This window comes from Tetrao urogallus, assembly GCF_951394365.1.
Source record: "Tetrao urogallus genome assembly, chromosome: 1".
Taxonomy (NCBI): domain Eukaryota; kingdom Metazoa; phylum Chordata; class Aves; order Galliformes; family Phasianidae; genus Tetrao; species Tetrao urogallus.
The window spans coordinates 77,536,678-77,561,160 of record NC_136813.1 but is presented as its reverse complement, the minus strand read 5'-3'; the positions used below and the strand labels follow the sequence as shown (position 1 = coordinate 77,561,160).

Here is a 24,483-nt window from a genome sequence, read left to right as displayed (position 1 = left end):
TTGCAGTGTCCTCCTTTTATGATGGCCTTTTCAGGCTGCAGTTTGGTAACCAGTGTCCTGCTGATGGAGCTCTGTGCTTCCTTGTCTTGAACTGTTGCATATCCCTCCTCCTGTCAGAGACCCCTGACAGCCTGAAGCTCTGTCAAGCAAGGCAGTAGGATTGAGGCTCACTGACTGCACGCTGCCTTAGCATCATTTTGTTTTTTCACTACCCAGGTCGCTTGTGTACAGCACTCCTTCCAGCTGTGCTGGGGGAAAGAGGACAGATCTGTGATTTGCAGAGGCTCTTGTTTCTTTTCCAGCTAGTGTTCACGTAGATGGAGGTGCTTCATGATTCACCTGGTTCATGCATCTCATTTCTTGTATGTATGTAAGCAAATATCTCACATCAGGCTGAATGTGGTCTCCTGAGGACTCTCCTGCCATTTCTTCAGAAATAACAGGGATACATACCACTACTTTTAATGACTGAGCTCTTGGCAACAGCTGCTTGGGTGTGAATAGACATCTAATGCATGAAAATCCTGTTTCCCAGGTGCATAAATTGATGCTTAACTTGGGATGCATCCTGCCTCTGCAAAGGATTTTAATTCTGAATACTGTGTTCCAGTTTGGTCAGAAGCTGTGGCTGTCACACAAGAATCTTGTCACAACATTATTTCTCCTTTTGCAAAAATTAGAGTGGAATATTGTTGTGCTAGTTTCATCATCTATCAAACATATTTACATCAGTGTGCTTCTTGAGAAAGCAATGGAAGCTTTTTTTCCTGCTATTATTCAGTTTCTAATTTGTAATTACATCTCGCATTTAATCATGACTGACTAAGTATTAATGACAAACAAAGTATAATTGAAGATAAAGCCACAGAAAAAGCAACTGGGAATAAGGCAATTAGGAATGCTTGCAAACAGAGGTGTTACGATTATTATTTTTTAAGTTATTATTCTTGTTAGGTTAGAATGGCCTATTTTGTTAGATCCATCTCTTTGAGTCAGCAGAATTGCTGGAGAATAAGCTAGATTTTCTTTTGATTCATGTGTCAATACTGGAGCTTTTTCCTTCTGAGAAGTTTATCTCAGGGCACCCATCAATAACATTCAGTTCAACTGTCTGGGCCAAAGTTACTGGAGGCAATAAATACATCAGACAACGGGATGTTCATTTTCTGTACTGTTCACTCCCCAGCCTTCTAGGAGAAGACCCAGGTAGGAAGCCCTTCCACTAGCAAAGGGCATTTATACTTCAGAAGCTCCACGTGTATTTTTAGTTCCTCCTAAAGAGTTTCAATAACATTTTGCTCTTAGCAAATGTTCCTTAAAGCCGATGTCAGCGTTTCCTGTTCTGTAATTACTGTTTGCTAACATCAGGAGCAGGTTCCCAAAATATTCTTTCTTCATATGAGTAGACCTCACCCACGTGACTCATTCCAGTGAAATCAGTTGTTTTAAATACTGCCTCAGAGAGGGAAGGAGATTGCAGCATCACAGAATTTCCCTGCCAGCAAAGCACAGGCCTTACAAAGCACAGCTCTGCGAAGCTTTCCGTGTCTAGCCGTACTGGGTCAAGACCTGAAATGTGCTCAGACCTTTGTTGCTGGCCAAATCCTTAGTGACATAGAAGAGTGCTCTCTATCAAGAGAACAATGTTTTTGTCTGCTATGTGGTAAGCAAGGTAGTGTAGCTGTGTTAATACAAATAGTTTTTTAAAAGTAGTGTCCCTTCTATGTACATAGGTTGCATGCAGTTACCCTCAGACACAGCTACAATGGCAGATGCAGTATCGTGTGGATGCCTCTACGTGTGCCCAGCTTCAAAAATATTTCTCTCTTCCTCGCTGCTGCGTGGGAGAAGAGAATAAAAAGAAATACATAGAACAGTCACACTACTAGTTTTTCCTCTCACAGACTGTAAACAAAATAAATGGTGTAGAGGTGCTCATACTTTTTAGGTGCTGTTTCAGTGATCTGACTCCTGTTTCTCCACAAAACATCTCCCACTTTCCTTTAAATCCATTGGAAACATAAGCTGTTCATATTTATCTGCTGAATTGCAGCTGAGTTAAATGGCTACAGTAGCCTAAGAGGCTATGAAGAGGGGTAATAGAAAGGCAGCATCAAGATACGCCTGAAAATAAACTGCTCCTAGTAGTCATATGGCATTTCTTCTGTGGTTGCATTCAGACTCAGAATGGAGTTCAGTTGGAGAGAGCTACTGCCCTGCACTCAGTCTCATTAGTTATACTTGGGGGCTGCTAACATGCTGAGTGCAAATGACGCTATCTGAGGCATTTACTTGGAAGCCACTCTTGTCCTACCTTTCCATCTCTTAATTTACTGAAGTTGATTGAACTTCATTCAATTCTTGTGTGAACATGGGAGATACTTGAAACTTGTCACCAGGTGGGTCACACCCCACATGCAGGGGCTATTCGGTATCTTATTTTCACATCCATTTGCTTTTAGGAATTCAATTTTTAATTATAATTCAGTGCAATGTCTTCATTTCCCGGAAACATGAGTTGCATTGCAAAGGTTTTTTTTTTTATTATTTTTAACATCCTCAGAAATAAATATCACTAAGGAATCCCCATTTCACAATGACTTCTCCATTTATGACAGGTAACAGGTTGTCTCTAGACTCCACAAATTAATATTACAGTAACAACATGGCATTTGGACTGCTTAAACGAAAATATGGTCTCCCTGCTGCTATCAGGTGCTTATGGCATCAGATAATGCCAGAGTGTGAGCACCATGTAAATAATTTTATATTCCTATCTGTTAAAGCTCTACAGTCATAGAATCATGAAATGAATTATAAAAATAGAATGGTTTGGGTTGGAAGAGACCCTAAAGCCCACCCAGCCCCAACCCCTGCCATGGGCAGGGCTGCCTCCCACCAGCTCAGCTGCCCAGGGCCCCATCCAGCCTGGCCTGGAGCGCCTCCAGGGATGGGGCACCACAGCTTCTCTGGCAGCTGTGCTAATAGCTCCACCATCCTCTGAGTAAAGGATTTCCTCCTAACATCTAACCTGAATCTCCCTCTTTTTGTTTAAAACTATTCTGCCCTGTCACTAGTAGACCACGTAAGAAGTCAGCCCCATCCTACTTATAAGCTCCCTTTCTAGAAATTGGAAGTTTTCAGCTTGAACAGTGTAAAAACCACCTTTAAACCACCTTGCGGCTAACAGAGAAGTGCAACAAAAATAAACAAAGCTGTGGACCAGCTGTATGAGGGAATAATTCTGTTATTTATTTAATCAGGGCAAAATTAGCCTGGGAAAAAATGACTGAGAGGAGAAAAGAGAGAAATCACAAAATAACTGAAATCCTGAGAGACATGGAATAGGTGACTATGGATGATTTCCAGTGCAAGAATATAAAACAATACAAGCAAAAGGCAGATGCTGAGCAAGCAAAAGGAGATAATTTGCCAGTGAGCTCACGCTGAGGCTGTAGAGTACCCTGCTACAGGATGATGCAGATCTCAGAAGCTTATCTTGGTCCAAAAGATGAGGGTGATTTGACTTGCTTGGCTAATTGCAAAATGAAAGTGCCCGGAAAATAATGAAGACACAGATGAAAAGTCTGTCAGAAGAAGACAGAAGTACACTTGTCTAACCATCTGATTATTAACAGAACTGAAGCAAACTTCTACAAGTACTTCAGTGCATTAACCAAAATGAAAAGGCTGCTATGTAGATTATCTCTTCTCTCAGTTCCAGTTATTACTCACAAGAAATTGGAAAGATAGAAGTAATTATAATAAAAGCAGAAAGGCGCTTGATAATTTATTTCTGGTTTTTGATCACTTCTTGAAATACTTTATCTTACACCATTGCAGACAAACCAAATTATCTTATTTTACTCATAAGATGTTCTTTTTAAGCTCTGTGGCATCTTTTCTAGGCCAGAGAAAATGGAATAGTATTATAACTGGGAGCTATTGATGTGTTTGAGTTCATCTGGCAGCACACAGTATTTATCCATTTCTCCATTTATGCATTCTGTTTTTGACAGAATTTTGCTGCTTTTAACCTGCTGTGTTTAATGCATTTTCTTATCCAGGGATTGAGAGGTCACAGAGTAACAGAAGCATGGACAAGTCTGGGTCTAAGCCCTTGGCCATGAAGTGAGCTTTAACGATGAGTGTTTACAAAAACTAGATTGATGGGAAGCTAATAGAAGCTAATAGTTGTTCTCCATTTAGCAGAGACTGAAAGAAAACCTTGGTGTCATAAAGGTGTTTAAATGGACAAAAAGCCCCACTGTGTTTGCCTGGAAAAAAAAAATCTTGCTGTGAACCAGGCCTATTTTCTTCAAATAATCTCTGAGGAAACAGCCTCTGCCAAGCTAGGATCTGATTACCAGTTGCAGGCCTCAGACCATAGCCATTATTGTTTTAACATTTCTGCCTTCCTCTTTATCTCAGCACGAACCTGGCTGTATGGGCTGTTGTGTAACTTGACCTTGCTTGGAGATAAAAAGACAGGTTAGCACTCAGGGATCACAAAGACAGAAGCAAAAAGACAGTATTTAGAAAATAAAGGAGGGAGCTCCCACTGTATGATTATGTGTAATGCCCTGTGCTGTGCTACGTGGGTGGCCAGTTGGATAGTTCCTTTCCATGAGACCCAGGCAGAAATGTGGAGCTGTTTGGCATATTTTCTCCAATTTTAACTTTGTCTGTGCAGGGAAGCTGTGATTTTCATCACCAACATATTAATGTGACCTCAGATGATTTCCAGCAGTCTTTGATCTTAGGAAAAAAAGGAAGGAAAAATGTACACGTACATATATAAAGGTCGAGTGCTGGAGGGAAACAAAACAAATAGTATATGCCAAAGCAGGAAGAGTCAAAAATGATTCTTACAGATCACTTTTTACTGTTGTTTTACTACTGTCCTCTGACCTTTGCATGCAACAAGAACAGTGAGCTTAGAGGTCAGCAGCAATTAAGCTCTACGTGTCTTTGGATTTAAGCATCTTGGGATGCTAAAGAAAATAAATGCTCAGTGATTAAGTGTTCAATATCTAAAAGCTAAAAAAGTATAAATAAACAGGAAGAGAGATTCTGTTACTACCAACAGATCAAATTTATACTGACAGCTGTGCACTGCATAAATGGTCACTGTCAAAACCAAAGCGATGGTGCAAGGCTGTGAGGTCACCGCTAAATCACAGTGGAAGCAAAGTAAGTAACACCTCATCTCTCAGAAACAGAGCAACCCAAAACTCAGCTAATTATAGCTTGTTGTTTCTATGATTCTGGAGAGACGTCAAGCCAAGAGTAAGAGAAGCATGTTTTTTTTTCATATCAGACCATATGGCAGATAATAAACGCCTGATATTCTTCCTTCCTGCATAGGCATGAACAGAAAAAAGTAATGTCTGTAGCAGGGTTTCCTGACAGATAACACCACATTATTCTTCACACATCCTCACTCTCTCACTCCTGTCTTTAATTTATAAGCTCTTCAGACCCTCGTTGTGCTCTGACGACAGTTCAAGTGTTTTAGTACTATTACAGTAAATGTCAGAAAAGAGAAGGGAATTGCAGCTCAGATAGCTCTGGCTAGGTAGGACTTCTGGTTGCAGCCCTGGCTTTATTCTGAATGGCTCCTCAAAATTGTCTGAGATTCTGGTTAAAGACACAGCAAAACTGTGTATGGTCCCAGTCATCTGTACTGCTGTTTTGTCAGTTGGAAGAACAGGTACATGTGAGGAGTGGCCTATTTGTAGTATCTAGATTCCAATTAGCTTTTCCAGCTGTTACTTACACACAGCAAAACACATCTTGTTAACTTGGGCCTTCGGACTTGTCGAGACCAAACCATTAAGCTGCCATGACCTATAGCTTCAGACCTGTCTTTGCCCTGCAAACAGAACAGTTCTGTGCCTGCTCTCTCGTCAGAATGCTTGAGCTTCTCAACTGAGACAATGAGTTAGGTTACACAGTGGAAAGCTTTGGAAAGTTTTTGGAAAGCTTTATTTTCCTCATCATTTTACAATTGTATTTGCTGAAGGGTGACCGAGAAGAAAAAGTTCATAGGGAACACACCAGCATTTAGCCTGGTTATATCATTCTGGAACAGTTCAGTGGTTCTTTTTTGACTCCTTGATGACCAAACAAATTGACTTTGTGTTTTTTCCTCTTCCAGACTCTGACAGCACCTGCCCCGTTTGCAGATGAAACAAGCTGTCAGTGCAGAGCACCCCACGAGAAGCTGACCATTGCACAAGCCCGCCTGGGAACACCAGGTATGTGTAGAGAATATCAGCAGGACCATGGGTACTCTCAAAGCATAGGCTTTCTCTTACAGATATGTATCAGTACTGGCTTTTGCCTTCTATTTGGAAGCAAAGAGGCCAGCCTGATATCTGGTGCTATCAGGTAATGGGGAAGAAACCAGTGACTAAAGGACCTTTATTATTTGCTAGAGAAAAAAAACAGGGGGGAAACGTTGCAAGCTAGAGTTTGATATTCTCATGGATGCTTGCATGTTGTTCAGAAGGAAGGCTTGCCAGCCCACTCCAGACAGCCTGAAAATTGTGTTGTGTAATGGCTACCACTGGAGTTTCTTTCACTGATTCTCTTACTGACCACATAAAAATCTGTAGTGGCTTTAATTAAAGATGGTTTGCCCTTTGTAAAGAAAACATTCCTAATTTGTGAGCTCCGTCTGAACATTTTTTCCAGGCTTACCTCTGTGTTTGGGCTGGGGAAACAGAATAATTTCACAGAAAGTCCCAAATAAATATTTCAGCCCCACTGGATTCCAGGAGTATCGTTGGTTTTTTTTAAAGCTTTTGCATACTTACTCTACGTACTTAAAATAAGCTTCTAGAGTACGTAAGCAGATCCACTGTAGAGGAGTAAATACCAGATTCCTAGTCAGTTGTTTAAGGTATTATGTGGTCCCAAATTTTTATGGACCCCAGGATGTCCTGACAGTGGAGATATCTCTCTGTAGAGCTGAAGCACGTTCCATGAATGTTAGGGCTCTGTTGTTCTAGTCTCAGTTTCCCTTTTGCTTGAAGGTAACTTCTCTGTGGCACAGCTGTCAGGCCAGTCATTTGGTAAAGAATGTTTTACCTTTTCTGCCTAAAGGCTGTTGCTGAAGATTTCATACAGGGAGAGTTATATGGGTGATAGCGGGTGTAAGACTGAAAAAAAAAAGATGAGCTCATTAATAAGAAGGAAATATGAAAAAAGGACAGTGAAGTGCTTATGTGGAAGAGGTGAGTTATGTGGAAAAAAGCCACAAACCAGAGGGAGAAAATGTGATGCAATAGTAAAAAGCAAGGAATAAAAATTTACAAATCCAGAAGACAGAACTGTCTAGAAAGGCAGAGGGAAAAGAACAAGACATATGGTGGAACTCTGAATGAGACAGGAGGATGACATTTTTGCTAAATTAGAATATGGGGATGATGGATGATAATAAATAGGCTAAGTTTGAGAGAAAACAGCAGAGTACAGAGAAGAAGAAGCAATAAGCAGGATAAAACTCCGCACGTTCACCCACAGAGAATTTTGAATATCAGAAATGGAGTAGATATTCACAATGATCTTATCTGGGAACAAAAATCTGTTCAGCTGAATTAAGTGAAACTAGTTTGGGGTCTGTAAAGTCACTGTTGTGTTTCTTTCTCCACAGTTGACAGACCTGTCAGAGTGTATGCAGATGGGATATTTGACCTCTTCCACTCTGGCCATGCTAGAGCTCTTATGCAAGCCAAAACTCTATTCCCAAATAGCTACTTATTAGTAGGAGGTAAGATCAGAGTAATTTATTGCACTGAATTTTTGCTTCTGTGCTTTAGCATTGGAGTTATTGCTGTGCTCTCACCCCCAGCTGTTAATGCACTATGACTTTGAATGCTACTTTCACTCTGAGGGCTTTCTATAGGTGATTTGCCTTGACTTACATCTTACAATTGCATCAATTAAAGTAAAAGTCAAATTCTGCCCTCAGCAGCACAGGCACAATTCCCATTCTAGTTAAAGCAGGTGTCTGCGTGACTCTGTGCTTAGAATAGCTCCACATGAATAATTTACCTTTTTCAGTTATTCGCTCAAAATTGTTCAAAGATGGAGATGAGTGAATGAGATCAGCCACTCATTTATTTCTGGCTCTTCAGTCCCTCTGCCAGTCAGGCACAGCCCACGTCCTCTTGCTGCTGGGTCAGTACTGTGTGTGTGAGCCCAGTCTTCACCATCAGCCGAGAAGCTGAATCTAGCCCGTTATCATTATAGACCTAAATGTAGATCATGACTTGAATATATTTTTCAGCTCTCAAGTGTCCGCAGGCAATTTACATTCTTTCCAGCTTTTTCCACTAATTCCTTCTTTTTTGCCGTGTGGCTTGCTAACAGATGCTCAGCACTTGGCATTTGCCAGAGAAGTCACTGGAGAGTGGCTGTTTCCTGCCCAGCTGGCTGTGCAAGCACTGTTCTCGTGAGGCCCCAAGAACATGCATTTCATTTCCAGTTTCCCTGCACCTTTGAGTTTGAGATACATCTCAGAAATATTGCACAACAATATTCAGCTGCTCAGATGTTCATAGAAATGATAATAAAGAGAATGTAGATGCAACCTCCAGATGCTTTCTAAGACACTCATTGCATCTTTGTTCCAAATCAGTTGGAAAGGGGGAAGGTTTAAAAAAAAATATAGAGGAAAAGAAAATCTCCTCTCCTTTTAAACATAATCTTCAGTTTTACTATTAAGTTTATGAATGGTGACAATTCAAAGGGAGCTTCCTCAGAGAGAAATGACAACCCTTTGTTACGAAAGAAAAATGTAGGACATCTTGTTTCCCCCTTGATCCAGATAGCTTGCAGTAGAAACAAGTGGATGTGCAAAAGTGTGAAGAATGTGAAACTTAAAAAATGGAAATTATGTAGGTTTTGTTCCTGTTTTTAAAAGGAAGAGAGGTGAAATGATTGTGTCACATATCAGGGAAGGAGCTCTGGGGCAAAAATGCAGCTTTATTGAATTTCATGGCGTAGCTCCACTGTGCCTTTTAGTTCTGGAGTGAAAGACAAAGCAGCCAGCACTCATTAGTACCTTTTCACAGCAATGCAGTGCCTTAGCATGTTTAAAGAATGGGCACTTTTCCACACCCACGTACAATTTGTGCTGCAAAAGCACTGGTGTCACGTGTGTTGCTGTGCATCACAACCGATCCCTTTTATTTCTTATTGTGAAAACAATTATTTGGAGCTAAGATGTTTTTGATAGACATTTATGCCTTCCCAAACCACTCATTAGAGCAGGATGATAGAAATAAAAGGAAGTGCAGACATACTGTGACTGCACTCTATATGAACAAGTAGTACTCAAAAATTGAAATTTCACCTTTCTACAAAATTCAAGCAAAAACTTCTGTTTCCCAATAATTTTAATAGACCCTTTCTTCCAGGAGAGGGTAACGCTAAGATTACATAAAGTTTGTAAATAAATACAAATGCAGTCTCAGAAAGGAATCTTCCAACTGCAAATGCGTTTTCTCCATTAAATCAGCAGGCATATAAAAATGATGTAATAAGAGAATAGCATTTAGCTAGCTGAAATACACATATATATTGTTATCTGAGTTTGAATTTTGCCTGAGCTCCAGGGTATTTACATTTTGCCTGCTTTAAAGGTCCTTAATGACCATACATCAAGAACATCCATTTTAAATCTCAAAAAGGACTTTGCCAGAGCCTTGTCTGATAGGTTGACGTTTTCAAATTGGAAAGAAGTGGCTGCTGTTGGGCTGCTCTCACGTGCCCCTGCAGCACTAATAATGTTGCATTTGTCATTTGTCAAGTATATTTAGTGTTTGTCCAGGTGTCACAGAAAAGTGAGACGCAAAGGCATGGGTTTGACCTGTGGTGAAGGGCAAATACTGTCAACCCAAAGGGTATACAATTATTCCATGTGGGAGTCAAATGACAATTGCAGCTATAATATTGGACAGAGTTAGAGCTGTGGGGACAGGCCACTGCATCTTATGCAACATTATGTGAGTGGAAGGATAATGGCCAACGTTTATAGTCCTCAGTAACATGGATGGTGCTTCCCCCTCATTTTAAAAGCAGTGTGACACAGTACTGGCACATCCAGAGTTAAAGATGCATTCCCAGGCTCCACCCTCTCCACTGGAGCATACGGCTTCTCCCAGTCCTTTCCACAGCATTTTTTCTTCTGTAATTTCCCCTTTGATCATGCCATAAGCCTTATTTCTCTTTCTATGAAATCTGCTGCAGTCAAAGCTAAACTCAGAGACAGATTCCTGTAAAATTTGCCCCAACTTGTTTTCTATCAGTGCTTATTTCATGAGAAACTCTTCTTTGTGATTTAGAGCTGTGTGGGCAAATTAATCATTTAGAACTTTGTTTACATAAGAGCAAACCTTTATACTGTGAGGGCGGTTGAACGCTGGAACAGGGTGCTGTGGGGTTTCCATCTTTGGTGTGCAGCCTTGCTGTAGTCAGCCCCCTCCAGGGAAGGGTTGTTGGATTAGGTGTCCAGGTATCTTCCTGTCTCAACGGTTTTGTGATACATGTACTTTGACACTGCAGTTTCCATTTATTTTAAAGCACTGTCCATAATCAGCCCTGAAATCTCTTGCTTGTAGTGGGACTCACTTGCCTCACGTGTGCTTACGGTACCATGTGAGATATCCTGCAGTATCTCACTTGGGCTCCGGCTGAAGCTCTAGAAAGGGAAGGTCTCTCATAAATCTGTGGTTGTACTTGCCAACCATGAGCAGATCTCCTAGAGGCCCTGGAGCTCCTCAAAATTAGCTAAGGCGATAGCTAAGTGCTTAGCGTAATTATGGGAAGTGAAAAATATCTGATCCAGCAAATTCTACAGCGGGTGAAGTCATTTTGATGATACTTCCATATTTTAGTTTGCAGCGATGATTTAACTCATAAGTTCAAAGGCTTCACTGTGATGAATGAAACGGAGAGATACGAAGCCCTCAGACACTGTCGCTATGTGGATGAGGTCATCAGAGATGCACCCTGGACACTAACACCAGAATTCCTTGAGAAACATAAGGTATGTTTCTCCTCTTATCCCCCTTTCCCTTATATGGGAATTGAAGGTAAACAGCAAGCGTGTGAAGTTGTGTCAGCTGGAGTAAGTTATTTAATTCAGTTCACTCCAGTATCCAAAGTTAGGAACCTACCTTGCTTGCCCTCAGTCTGCGTCAGACAATGCTGTATTTCTCTTGTCTTTTTTCCTCAGTATGTTGGGCTGATTTTTAAATGGCAAAATAACTGAAGAATCATCCATAAACTTATATTCAGGAAAGATCGACCACCAATAAGGCTATAATGTAATGACTGAAGTTCTGTTGAAGTCCTGAATTCAAGACATATTTGTTATTAATGTGAACAGGTGCAATACTTGGCCAGAAATACAAAGAAATATAATCTCTTACAGTTACTGTCTGTCATGCAGTACATCTTAACAAAAGCATAATTTACTAAATGTACTTTGGTGCCCACATGACTCGGCTCTTCCAGTAGCTGAAACAGCTATCTTAGGTTTTCTACAGAATATCACACACAGACAGCCACAGCACTGTGTTAATGACAGTGCTTCTGGAGACAAGCTTTCTGTTCTTTCATTATTATCATAGAACTTAGCAGTTTTAGGCCTAAATCTAGTGCAGTATTCTAGGTGATGGCTTTAGGATGAGAATGTCGAAAGAAAGTCAGCTGAAATCGAGAGTTGATCTTCCACAACAACCCCTCTCTGAACCAAAATTCAGTGGTGGTGGCATGTGATTCTTCTTCTGTTTACTGGCAGATTGACTTTGTAGCCCATGATGACATCCCGTACTCCTCTGCTGGCTCGGATGATGTATACAAGCACATAAAAGAGGCAGGTAAGAGCAACTTCACACTTCTAGCACCTTTCTATTCAGCCTCAGCTCAAACTCTTTTACTGCCTTTTGACCACAACTGCTGGGAGAAAAGCAGCAGAGATAACACCATGTTCTCTTACACTCTAAAATCAGGTATTGCTGATTTCAGCAGAAAGATTGATTTTGTAAAACCACAAAGGATGTCCTGTGCTGAATTCCTGCCATAGCCCCCAGGAAAACATTCAAATCTGTCATAATAACAGTCCCAACTTTTTTTCTTTAATGAATTTAGGGTGCTAAACTGATTAAATGAGTTTAGTTCCCATAACAGCCAGCCAACTGCAGTGGCTTGTTGGTAACCATAAATTGATGACTCCTTGACACAGAACAGGCCTGAATATGAGGGCACACTGTAGGCCTTCAGGAGTCATTAGGATCCACTTCTGATTCACACTGAGGGCTTTTTCACTACCCTGGCAGAGGGTTTTAATCATTACCAGAGTAATTAATTTGGCATGACCATTTAGCAGGTGGCTGACTACCATATTGCATTGAATGTGAACAAGCTGAAGTTATCACGAGTTTGTCTTCAGTTCGTGGAAGCTGATCTAAGCAGACTGAGTTAAGTCACTCTTTGCTTCTGGCAAAGTGAACAGTGCAGGAAGAGGAATTGATTATTTCTTTCTTCCACTGCTCTCTGGAAGCACTGCTTTGAACAATAGAGAATCCGTCCTCTTCCTGGTCTTAAAAGAATTCAAGAACAAATCTGCTTGATGGCAATTTGTAGCACAGAATGACATTCTCAAGCTATACAATGACAGCAGTAGAGCAGGTATTGACCCAAGCTGTACAAATAAGCTTTTTATAGCAGCAGTTCTTGATCTTTTTCCACTTGCAGATGTCACTGTGGTGTTTGACTCACAGACGTCCTCTGGGAACTGCCGTTCTGCAGGTTCAGAGCCTGCACCACTTCACTTTATTAGGCAGTGGAACAAGTATACCTATGGTATGGATGGGACATATAGAAGAGGTGCTGACAGGAAAACTATTTTGTGTTAGATCTGTGAGGTGCCAAGTTCCCTGTACAACATGACAGGAGCCCTTGGTGTCTGTTATTATCAGACTGAGCTACAGAGTGCCCAGACTTGACACGTCCTTCTCTGCTGTCACACCACACAATGTGAGCTTATAACTTCAGGGAGCTGTGTTCTGTCCTTTGTCCATCGCTGAAGGATGCTGGAGAAGTGATTTCAATTTTGTGTTACTGAACTTTGTTAGATGTAAAACAGAAATAATGCTACCTTAGTTTTGAGATCTAATAACGTAATGGTCCTAACATTCCAGAATAGCATTATCAGCGTAGTGAATTTCCCCTAGGGCATTTTGTTTTAAATAGAACAATGTTGTGGAAGCATTTGTGCATTTTCCTTAGTTTCAGTACTCCCATTTTCCCACACCAAGTTGTTAGTGAACAGAGTAGCAAATGCAAAGTTTGGAGTCGCAAGTATAGATTTCCATGCACTGCTGTTTTCCTGTGTAGTCGGTAGAGGAGAGGACATACAGACAACAGTGAGCTCTCCAGTGCTGTGCTGACTAAACCTCTGCCCATCTGTAAACAGCTGGGATTGAAAACATGAACTGGTTTAGAATATGAAGCAAATCAAAGCAAAATCAGTGACTAAAGGTAAAAGGGCTAAAGGCAAAGTGGCTTTTAACGCTTACTTGAAAACAATTCAGCATTTGGCATAGCAAGGGTAGACTTTGGCTTCTGTTAATGAATTCTTGTAGCTCCTATTTATAGAAGCTTCTGGCTTAAAGCGGGTTTCACTGCTTCCAAAAATACTTTCCTGAGTGACTGCTGCATGCCTGAAAAGCATGACTGGGGAAACCTCTCTGCTCTTGATTAGAATAATCTAACTTTGAGAAGAATACTAATTAGAGATCATAAGGAAAACATATCAAATATCATTTAGTCACAAGAGGCTGCTAAGCTTCTCGATTCCTTCCCCATTTGTTTTTCCAACCCCGTGAAATTTGCTAGCAATGCCTGCCTTCTTAAGTGAATTTGAGAATTAATTGATCAATAGCTTTTAAGACAAAGCACTACTTTTTTTTTGCAAACCTATTTCTAGTCTTAACTCACAGCTCTCTCTCATTGGCAGCTTAATGTTGCAATTACATATAAGTGATGGTAGTAATTTTTTGTGGCACTAAATAACTCGTAAGGCAAGGTGTGCTGGGTAGTATTGCCTTTGTCACTTGTTTGAACAGGTCAAGTGATCCTGTCTTGATCAGGAACAGTGAAAAACAAATACATTCCTCAGCTGTATTGAAGAAAACAATGCAGCATTAATAAAGTACCAGTTTTGTTAGGTGGAGAAGGAGAGTAATGATACAACCACTTAAGCAGCAAGATATACATGAAGGAGGGGCTGAAGAGCTTGATGGCCTCAGTCCCCACTGTATTTTTGTATTTTGTAATGTAGAGTATACATCTTCTGCCTGAAGGTGCTTTGTGGTTTTGGCCAGTGGTTTGTCTGTTTATGTTTGGTTGTTTTTGTTAAACTTAGCAGAACAAAGACTGTCAGACAGCACAACACAGGAATGGAGGGGTAAGTGAAAACACACAAGAGAGAAGCAGATTCAGTAGTGTGAGTGGAAGCAAATTGCTTCCCCCAGCGAAGGGCTGACTCAGGAGCCTCTGCCAGTCTGGTAACTTTATCAGAAGTACAGGGGGAAGGTTTTAGCCTTTCTGCAGACTGAGGAAAAATGAACCATACAGCAACCTCGCACCCTCTCACAAAGGAACAAGAAGAAAGAACTAAGAACGAGAAGGCCAGAATTGCAAGCGTCTTGACTTTGGTTAGGCTTTTTGTGTCCCTTCTCAGCTACCTGCCGCAGTGCCTGGTCCTGCCGTGCTTTCCCAGCTGGCTTTCTTTTCCCACTTTGCTCAGGAATGTTCGTACCAACGCAGAGAACTGAAGGTATTTCAACATCAGATATAATCACAAGGATTGTGCGGGACTATGATGTGTATGCCCGGCGCAACCTCCAGCGAGGATACACCGCCAAAGAGCTGAACGTTAGTTTTATAAATGTAAGTACTCTGATCCACATTTGCTTCTGAAACGTTCTTTCCTAGGACCCCAAAGGTACCATAAAGGGTAAGAAAGTGCATCTCCCCGCTGATGTTTTAAAAAGAGAAGACAGAGCTGGGAAGAACTTGATTTAAAATAGATAGGTAAGCTGAAGATAGTTTTAATTCCTCTTAGTAATTAGCAGCTTTCATTTCCATTTTTCACATTGGTAACAAAGCTGCTGCTCCTATCCCTCCTTGAGCTGTAAATGACTTAATAACATACTAGGAAGAAAATCAGCCCCATTGCTGCTGTCTTCTCAAACACTGACGCAGTGAATGATTTGTTTCTGTATTCTATTGCGAGAAGGCAGCACAGAAAGCAAAGATTTTGATATCCAAACTTTCTCTGCAGTGTGACAAGAGTAATAAAGAAATTAACGACAAAAATGCTGATCCCTGAGATAACTAGAGAAAGCTAAAATAGGTTTTAAAACACAGGGAAGCATGTTAGGAACTAAATATTTAAATGATGCTGAAATTTAATAAAAATCACAATACGTAGCACAAGAGCGTAAGTAGGGCACGAGTGCTGTTTGGAAGGATTGCTCGGAAAAATTCAGCACCTTACCCTCCAGTAAACAGTGACAGAGATGAAAGCTTATTCCTTTCATTTTCTGTTTCAAGTCCCAACTTAAGGCCTTGAGATAACCTAGATTACTGAAATCTTCCTCGTGATTGGGCTAGATCATAGGGGGCTTTACCCCTCCTTCTCTGGAGCTGGGAGGTCCCCTCATGAATGACTGAATTGTGTCATTTCTTGAGGATTTTATTTACTTGTTTCTTATCGTGAAGTCTGGCAGATAAATTACAGTAAACTGGGCATAAATATTTCACCATGTTTCTTCTCAGTCTTTTACACCTCTAAAAATCCTGCTTTAGGTGTTTTACCCATAACAATCACTATTGCAAGTATCCATTAAATTAGGGCACGCTGAGTGCCTTGGGGGTTCTTAAAGTCATTCTTTAACTGCTTTGAGGTTAAGATACTGTTACATATCTTATGCTTCCCCCAGTCTCAAACCCATGAATTCTGAAGTCCCTTCTGACATTTGGTTATTGTAGCTTACTGTAATTGAAATGCAAAAATACTACTTTTTACCAGAGACTTTTTCTGTTTCAAAACAAAAAATGAGATTTCACCAAGACAGAAAAGCATTGGTTTCCCAGGTAATGGAAGGCTGCCTGCTAGGTGCAAAGTGAGTTAGGCTTTTTGGGATTTTAATGATATTCTTTGGTCCTGTAGCCCGCAAAGACAGTTCTTGTGATTCATGAGCTAGAATAACCTCACCCCCCAGTACTAAACAGTATGTGTTTGGAAAGCAAATTAAAAGGACAATTAAATGAAGTTCACAGGAAATTAAAAGCTAGTAGTATGCTGTGCTGCTGTGGATTTGCATTCTGTTTTCAGGGCCAATGGTTTGGTTAGTTTTGGATGCTGTACTTTTGAGGAGCACAGAAGCATATCCGGACAAAAGCCCTGAAGTACTTTAGAAGCTTGGCCAAATAGTGGCTTTCTAACAGTATCTTCACTTCCGCTCTCTTTCTCTTGGCTACTAAGCAACAGGAGTTTGCTCTGTTTTCTGGCAGTCTGAAGCTCCTGTATTTGCCAGGCTCCGAGGTGAATAGAATTTTCCTTCTGCTCTGCAGAAGTCTGACCATAGAGGCATTTGGGACCGAGTCAATATCCAGGCTGGCAAGTCAGCAGCAGAATGCATTGGTCTTTTGCTTTCTATTAAGTTTGAACTGTTAATTTTTCACTTGTAGTCTTGACAAGATTCACAAAATTTTCAAAGCGCATTCAGTTTGCAAATACATACTGAGTGATGTGGTAGAATAAGCACAGTAAAAACGTAAAACATCTTTTTCAATATGCACTTTCTGTGCTTCATTACAGACACATTAAATGCATATATAAACGTAAAGCAGATACAGTCATGAGATTTGTTTTTCTTCTTTGCATTCAGTGCATAACGTTTCCCAAGTCCCTGTATATTCATCTCTGCCCACACTTTCTAAACAGGAGAAGAAATATCGCTTTCAGAACCAAGTGGACAAAATGAAAGAAAAAGTAAAGAACGTAGAGGAGAAATCAAAAGAATTTGTCAACAAGGTGGAAGAGAAGAGCCATGACCTCATTCAGAAATGGGAAGAAAAGTCCAGGGAATTTATTGGCAACTTTTTAGAGCTGTTTGGACCCGATGGAGCTCTGGTAGGTATTCTGCCATGCCAGGGAGTGTGAGCATTTTTATTTATTTATTCTCTGTAACACAGATTCAAGAGCAGATTCCTTTGCTGCAGTATTTACTTTGAAAGCCAGCACAGTAGGTTAATGCCAGACCTGCTTGCTGAATCCAATAATGCGTGCCAATACTGCAGCAGGAGGATCTGCGATGCCTGTTGCTTCTTTGCAACAATTTCTGTCTTTTTTGTTTATAATTTATAATATTTTTTTTTAACCAGTGAGATATCCTGCCATTAAGTAAGCTGTGAGAGTGGATGCGATACTACATTCAGTCACACTGCCTTACAGCCACTTCTTACTAAGCAAACAGATTTAGTACAGTCTGTTTTCTTCATTAGCACTAAATAAGAGCACACAGATAGCAGAGATAAGCTGTACACTGAAGTTGGTGAGAGAAACAGGAATATTAGAAATTTAATTGTTCTGTTCATCCTCTGTACTCAACAGTAGATGATATTTCCTAGTCGTAAGAACTACTGATTTTATGTAATGAGAAATTCTCATACATGTTTGGTGAGCTGGGTCGCCTAACTGACTGCAGTGAATTTTCAGGTAAAACTGAAGCACTTTTGAAGGTCTCCTTGGTAAGTTCTGGCTCCACATACCCCATTTACCCAGGTCTGGGTGGAAGGGTAGTTAAGGGGCTGTAACAGTATTATCTGGGGGAGAAATCCCAGTGCACCACCTTTTCAAACTAAAATCCTGCATTGAGTGGTGAGTTGGTTACAAAACAGAGTCCCAAAAGAGACCTGGCTCTCATCTTCCAGTTCTGATAGTTGTCAAACATTCTGAAGCCCTGTTTTCTTGTAATGCTTCCCATTGCTATTTTGAAATGGGGGACAAAACTTCTTCTGAAGGCAGAAGTATGTAGCTGAACGACATACCATTATGAATAGCACACTCGTGTTGAAAGGATCATAGTAGAGCTTCCGTTTATAAACAAATCCATGTCAAGATGGTGAATTAAATAGCCCATACAACAGTCATGTCAGAACTCGGTGCCACCAAGCTGCCCTTTACTGGAGTTTTCACCATCATCACCCCTCTGCCATCACTTGCCACACTGATTACAGCTCAACAGAGAAAAGCCTAAAAGGCGGCTTCAAGAACATAGACTGCACCTTTATTATCTCCTTACAGAGACGGCTGTCCCATGCAAAGGCCCGCTGAACACCACATGTCCCAGTCTAAGATGTACCTTTGTTGGCCAGGTGTTCACTAGTAATATCATTTTCCTTAGGGAAGTGCAGACCATAAACTGTTCTGAGTCTTCTGAAGAACCAGGACTATCTGCATTGACCACATCCACATAAAAAGAGCTTTGTTTGCAAGCTATTGTTCCCAATGTGGTCTTTTGGCCATAGGTGCTGAACAAGGAGACACAACCAACAAATCAAACATCACATGAAATCCACAAGAGATGAGATGCGTTTGGGTGTGTGCTGGGAGGAAGAGAATTTCAAAGCCCTGATCCTATTCCCCTGCTCTACCAAATCAAAATGCACACTAAGTACATTTAAAAACCATACGGTGATAAATATTTTACAGAATTCAGTTTATTAGAGAAAAGCTGGTCTGCAAAGATATTTTGGGGAGATGCTGTGGCTTTCAGCTCGGAAAGCAAATGGTATCCTGGGCTCCATTAGAAGAGGGGTGGCCAGCAGGGACAGGGAGGTGATTGTCCCTCTCTGCTCTGCTCTTGTGAGCCCAATCTGGAGTACTGTGTCCAGGTGTGGAGTCCCCACTACAAGAAAGACAGAGAGCTGTTGGAGAGGGTCCAGAGGAGAGCCACGAAGATGATCAGGGGGCTGGAGCACCTCCCCTACGAAGACAGGCTGAGGGAGCTGGGCTTGTTCAGCCTGGAGAAAAGAAGGCTGCGGGGTGACCTCATTGCAGCCTTTCAGTACCCAAAGGGAGCCTACAAACAGGAGGGGAATCAACTCTTTGAAAGGGTGGATAACTGCAGGACAAGGGGAAATGGTTTGAAGTTGAGGGAGGGGAGATTTAGGTTGGATATCAGGGGGAAGTTCTTTACAGAGAGAGTGGTGAGGTGCTGGAACACCAGAGAGGTTGTGGATGCCCCATCCCTGGAGGTGTTCAAGGCCAGGTTGGATGGGGCCCTGGGCAGCCTGGTCTAGTACTGAATGGGGAGGTTGGTGGCCCTGCCTGTGTCAGGGGGGTTGGAGATCCATGATCCTTGACGTGCCTTTCAACCCTGGCCATTCTGTGATTCTGTGTCCTGAGTTAATGTCCAGATCACCTAGTGGGAAATCTGATGCAATCAGAGACCTTTGCTAAGAAAAAATCTGTAAGAGTCCAGAGGGGTGTGCTCTCTTTGTACTCTTGTGAGAAAAGCATCAGTGACAGTGAGCTGAGAGGTGCTGTAGGTTTTTTAAATCAGTTTGAGCTTTGCAGCAGGAAAGACTTTTAAAATAATGATAACTTGCTATTAGTGTCAAAACTGTTATTAACATTAATTTGCCCTATCGCTGTTAGTTAGATGTTGCTTTTAATGTTGACAGTAAAAGTACAGGAATGGTTACGGGTGTGGTAGATTCTTAGATCTGTAATTTGAATTCCATTAATATGCTGTTATTATTTCACAAATAGTTATTATAATACACTTTATGTTAGCATCAATTTTCTAAAAGTAAGGGCCACATAACCCACAAAAAAACAGCAGCTTCTAAAAAAGGTCAAAACGTCAGTTTTCAAAATGAAAAGTTGTAGGCAACTCGTTTATAATTTCGTTCACCTGTACAATTCGCTGTGTGTATTTTTTGAGAGAGAGTCACAGAGGTGTCAGAAACAACGACGATTAATGAGGCACAAAACTTCTGTTCTGGTGTGAGAGAGTTCCCCAGCACGTCCTGGTGTGCAGCCCCTAATGGCAGACATGGAGCTCCACAAAAACAGAAAACAGTGGGACTAATTTCACCTCATTTCAGAAATCTATGAGCGAAAGAGCTGCATTTCAGAATAGATAAGCAGGAAGTAAAGCATACAGCGTATGACTTCTGCATGAATCTTCCTCTCAGTGGAATGAACCACTGCAGGCACCCACGGAGGTTTGGGTGAATCTCGTGTGTTGCAGCTGGAGCCAGGGCTGGTGTTAGAATACTTCGTACGGCCACAGCCTGGACCTTGAAAGTCAGCAGAAATATCAATAGCACAAAAGCATTAGTCCTCCCTAATGCCTTGTTGGTGCCTGTTTTGTAAGACAAAGGAGCATCAACACCTAGGCAATGTGATTTCTTTTGCCCAGCCTCTCATAGCATGTAGCTATCGACACAGACCCCACCCTTGAGCAGCATGAATGCAACTACGAGGTATAAAATTCAGAAGTGGGAAAAACAATTCTGTCCAGTTGTAAGTTTGGTAAATCTAAGTATTATCTCTGTAAACCATTGGATGAATCTGAATTTGCTTGAAGCAAGGCTTGAAAATTCCTTTGCTGTCTCCCCAGAAGGTCCTGGCACACAGCCTTGTCCAATCCTCCAGTGTTTCAAGCAAGTCATTAATGTTGTTTTTCCTTATTCAACGCCAGTGGCTAGAGGACTACTCCCATTAGGAACACGGGACTGCAAAGATATGAGTGTCACTTACCCTGGATGAGCAGGGCCAGGGGAAGAGGAGTCATCCTGGAGTAAGGAATAGCACCTGCCATCTCCTGCAGCTGGCCGTGGTTTTAGCTGTCAGCCTGGTGCTTCAGGCACTTCTGTGAGAGACACTGGGGACTGGCTGGGCACCCACCTCCCCAGCTGAAGGTGTGAGCACATCAGACTGTTCAGTCACCAAACCCTTTGCTCAAGCAGAGACCAGGAAAATGTCCGATGGTTCAGCTGAGGGCTTTAGCAGGAAGGTGAAATTCTCTTTTCCAGCCCAGGGGCACAGTCAAGTGCCCACTGCCAAGTGGGATAGGTAGAGGGCCAGGCTGGGCGGCTTCAGTTCCCCCCAGCACTGGTACCATACCACGAGGCATCACATTACTGAGCTTTTTGAAGCGGCCAGTAGGTGGCAGGGGCAAGAAAGCCAGAAGTGGTTTTCTTGGCCAGGATAAAAATATATCGAACACCGTGTTTTCAGTAGGGGTTATTTTCAGGGAGAGGATGAAACAGGCTAAATCATACCAACACACTGGGTGAGCAATTGGCTGACAGGGCAGGCTGAAAGGGTTTTGCAAGTGGGGTTATGTGGGACTGGCAGCCAGTCACTAGTGGGGTTCCCTGGGGCTCCGTTTTAGGGCCAGTTCTGTTTAGTGTTTTCATCAATGATCCAGTTGCAGGAGTCAGATGTACACTAAGAAAGTTTGCAGGTGATACTGAATTACGAGGAGATGTTGCCTTATGGAGAGATCTTGACAAATTAAACATGTGGTTGGAAATTAGCAACCCCATGAAGCTCAACAACAGTAAGTTCCAGATTCCACTCCTGGTACAGGGCAACTCTGGACATACATACAAACTGGAGAACAAGAGGCAAGAGAGAAGCGTTGCAGAAAGGGATCTGGGGGTTCTGGCTGGTGACAAGTTGAATCTGAGCCAGCGGTGCGCCCTGGCAGCCAGTGGGGCCAACAGGACCCAGGGATGCACCAGGCCCAGCACTGCCACTGGGTGAGGGGAGGGGTTGTCCTGCTCTGCAGCCTCACCTCCAGCACTGGCTGCAGTGTTGGGCACCGTAATTTAAGGGCAGGAAGCTACTAGAGAGTGTCTAAAGGAGGGACTAGCAGGCACGGGAAGGGAAGGAGGAACAAAATGTAACCTCAAGTTAAGAAAGACTTCAGCAACCTAAGCAGCATGCCCAGAAGCCAGAATGTATCTCTGCACAAGTATTTGGCTCTCAGACCTGAATGACAACTTAACCTTGCTGGGGATGGCTTTTCCATTCCAGCTAAGCGTCACCTATGAACTGACTCCTGGCACTCCAAGCAACACTGAGAGTTCTTGCTCCCTGTTTCCAAGAGGAGAAATGAGCCACTCTGATTCTGAGTATTCAGCATGAAGCCGACGGCCACTGCGCAGTACAAGCCCTATCACCTGTAACCGAGTCCCAGAGCTTTACTGCAAGGTCACAGCAGCACTAACCAGCAGCAGCATTTGCCTTATTGTAGCAGAACATTTGCCTGAAAATTTGGTCTGTTCCACGCCACCAGCTATGGAAGGTTCTTGCTCAACTTTAGCAAGCAAAAAACAATAAAGCCCAAAGCAGAATACACAGGCTGCGCGTGTTTCTCTTTTAAACAGACATCTAAATTCTGACATTTCCTCCCTGGCCCCAATTGTAAGGGTTTGGGTTGTGCACGTTCCAGGTACCAGGAGAAGCACTTGACAGTATTGGGCAGGCATTGGGCTGCTGCCCTTGAGAAGGGAGCAAGGAAAATGGCCTGCACTGGCCAGGCAGCTGAGCAGGAGGCAGGTGTCTGTGCAGCACAGCAAGAAGAAAAGGTCCTGGGAACAAGGGGCACCTGGAGGTCAGGCAAGGGACTTACTTTGTGAGACGGCATGACTGTCACATTTAAAATGAGCCCAAGGTAGCTCCCCTGGCTAACTCAGGACAACACACGATTTTCTAATACCAAGGCTGTCCTTGCTAAAAGGAAAATCCTGTAGCGTCAAAAACCAGCTTATTGCGAGCACACAGCCTGAGAGGTGAAGCACACATGGGATGAAGGGGCTGTGCTTCAGAGCAGAAGTCTATGCTGTGTTAGCCCCAGGTGAGGAACCACGCAGAGCTGCCCCTTTCGCCCACAGACCCTTCCTGTCTTGGTGTCCTACTCAGAGCACCTTCCCACTTTGTTTTTGCAGAAGCAGATGTTCCAGGAACGAAGCGGCCGAATGCTCCAGGCTTTCTCTCCGCGGCAGAGCCCAACCAGCAGCCCTACACGAGGCCGCTCGCCATCCCGCTCGCCATCCCCTCCGTGGGTCTTCAACAAAGCCTCCCCGCCCTCCTCTCCTAAAGCCGCCTCCGCCTCCCTCAGCAGCATGAGCGAGGGAGACGAGGATGAAAAATAAAATACAGATATATTTTTTTAACCATGAGACAGAAGAACAAGCTGTGGACTCAACCGCTGGATAGGGAGAAGCGTGAGGAACATCTGGGGTATCTCTGACAGCGGGGAACGTGCTCTGGGAGATGTTGGAAACAGACTGGAGCACAGCAAGGGAAATCTCAGGAAGAGTGTGTCCCATCCCCGCTCCCTCGCAGTGCCGTACTGGCAGAGTTTGCCTGGCATGGTGCTGGGGACTGGCAGGATAGCATCCACCTGCGAGTGAGCTCCTGTCCATGTGCTGCTGCTTCCTGCTGCTGGGGGCCGGCCGGAGTGGGGGGTAGGGGAGAGAACCTGTGCTGAGCAGGGCAGGCAGGTGCCACAGTCCTCCACAGCCCACAGATGACCCAGCATGTGGGCACACAGCTGTGGCTAGCGGTTGGAGAAACTGGACCCTGCTAACCCTGAGCTCTTCCAGCACGTGAAGGAAGGGCACTGCTGCAGCAAATATATTCAGAAACAGAAAATGAACCTTCTTTTCTGAATGAAATTCACCCCAGACCTCAAATCATGCCAGCAAAATGGAGAGTTGTCCAGCTGAGCAGACGGAAATTCATTTGATATGTTCAAACTGCTGAATGTTGCTTGTTGACCAAGCCTCTGTTCAGGGCATATGTAAAGATTCCAGCTGTACAAACACCCTGAGCTTTATCAAATCTTTCTCCATGTTCCTAGTGCCTGAACAGCTACGTCACAACCTCCGTTCCCCAGGTTTGCGCTTTGGAGACAAGAAAGTAAGCGAAGACCACCCTAGCTGGAATTTCTTGCAGTGGGAAATAACTGGTCTGAGGACTGGCATTTTCTGCTGGTGAACGGTACTAACATATGTGGAGTCCTGCTACCCAGGAACAGACCGACCTCTCCTGGAAATCCTGCTGCTCCCACACATCACCCTACGGCAGTCCCAGCAGTGCTGCTGTCCCCATGTGCTACTAATCTAGTTGAAAGAAATTTCGCATGAAGCTCTGAACCAAGTATGTCCATAGATATGCTGTCCTTGCATGGGATGCTGGGGCCATTCCTCTACCCCAGTATGGAGAAGAGGCTGGAAAAATTGATGCTACCCTCAGGCAGCCAAGGGGGTCCCAGTGACTGCTGATAGGAGGTGGGGCCTATCCATGTGGATGGGCCAAGCTCTGAGCAACCCGATCTAGCTGCCGATGCCCCGTTCATTGCATGGGAG

General features: G+C 42.9%; 1 protein-coding gene across 1 annotated transcript in view; it reads left to right on the top strand.

Moving 5' to 3' along the window:
• PCYT1B (phosphate cytidylyltransferase 1B, choline) overlaps positions 1-23,265 on the top strand; it is a gene marked incomplete at both ends in the record, with an annotated part of 28,796 nt that extends 5,531 nt beyond the window's left edge. Inside the window, 7 exons of the mRNA XM_079542263.1 lie at positions 6,161-6,260; positions 7,661-7,777; positions 10,908-11,059; positions 11,816-11,894; positions 14,828-14,970; positions 17,033-17,221; positions 23,059-23,265. Of these exons, the coding sequence (XP_079398389.1) occupies positions 6,161-6,260; positions 7,661-7,777; positions 10,908-11,059; positions 11,816-11,894; positions 14,828-14,970; positions 17,033-17,221; positions 23,059-23,265 (987 nt within the window). The remainder of the gene's footprint in view (positions 1-6,160; positions 6,261-7,660; positions 7,778-10,907; positions 11,060-11,815; positions 11,895-14,827; positions 14,971-17,032; positions 17,222-23,058) is intronic.
• Between the last annotated feature and the right edge of the window lie 1,218 nt (positions 23,266-24,483).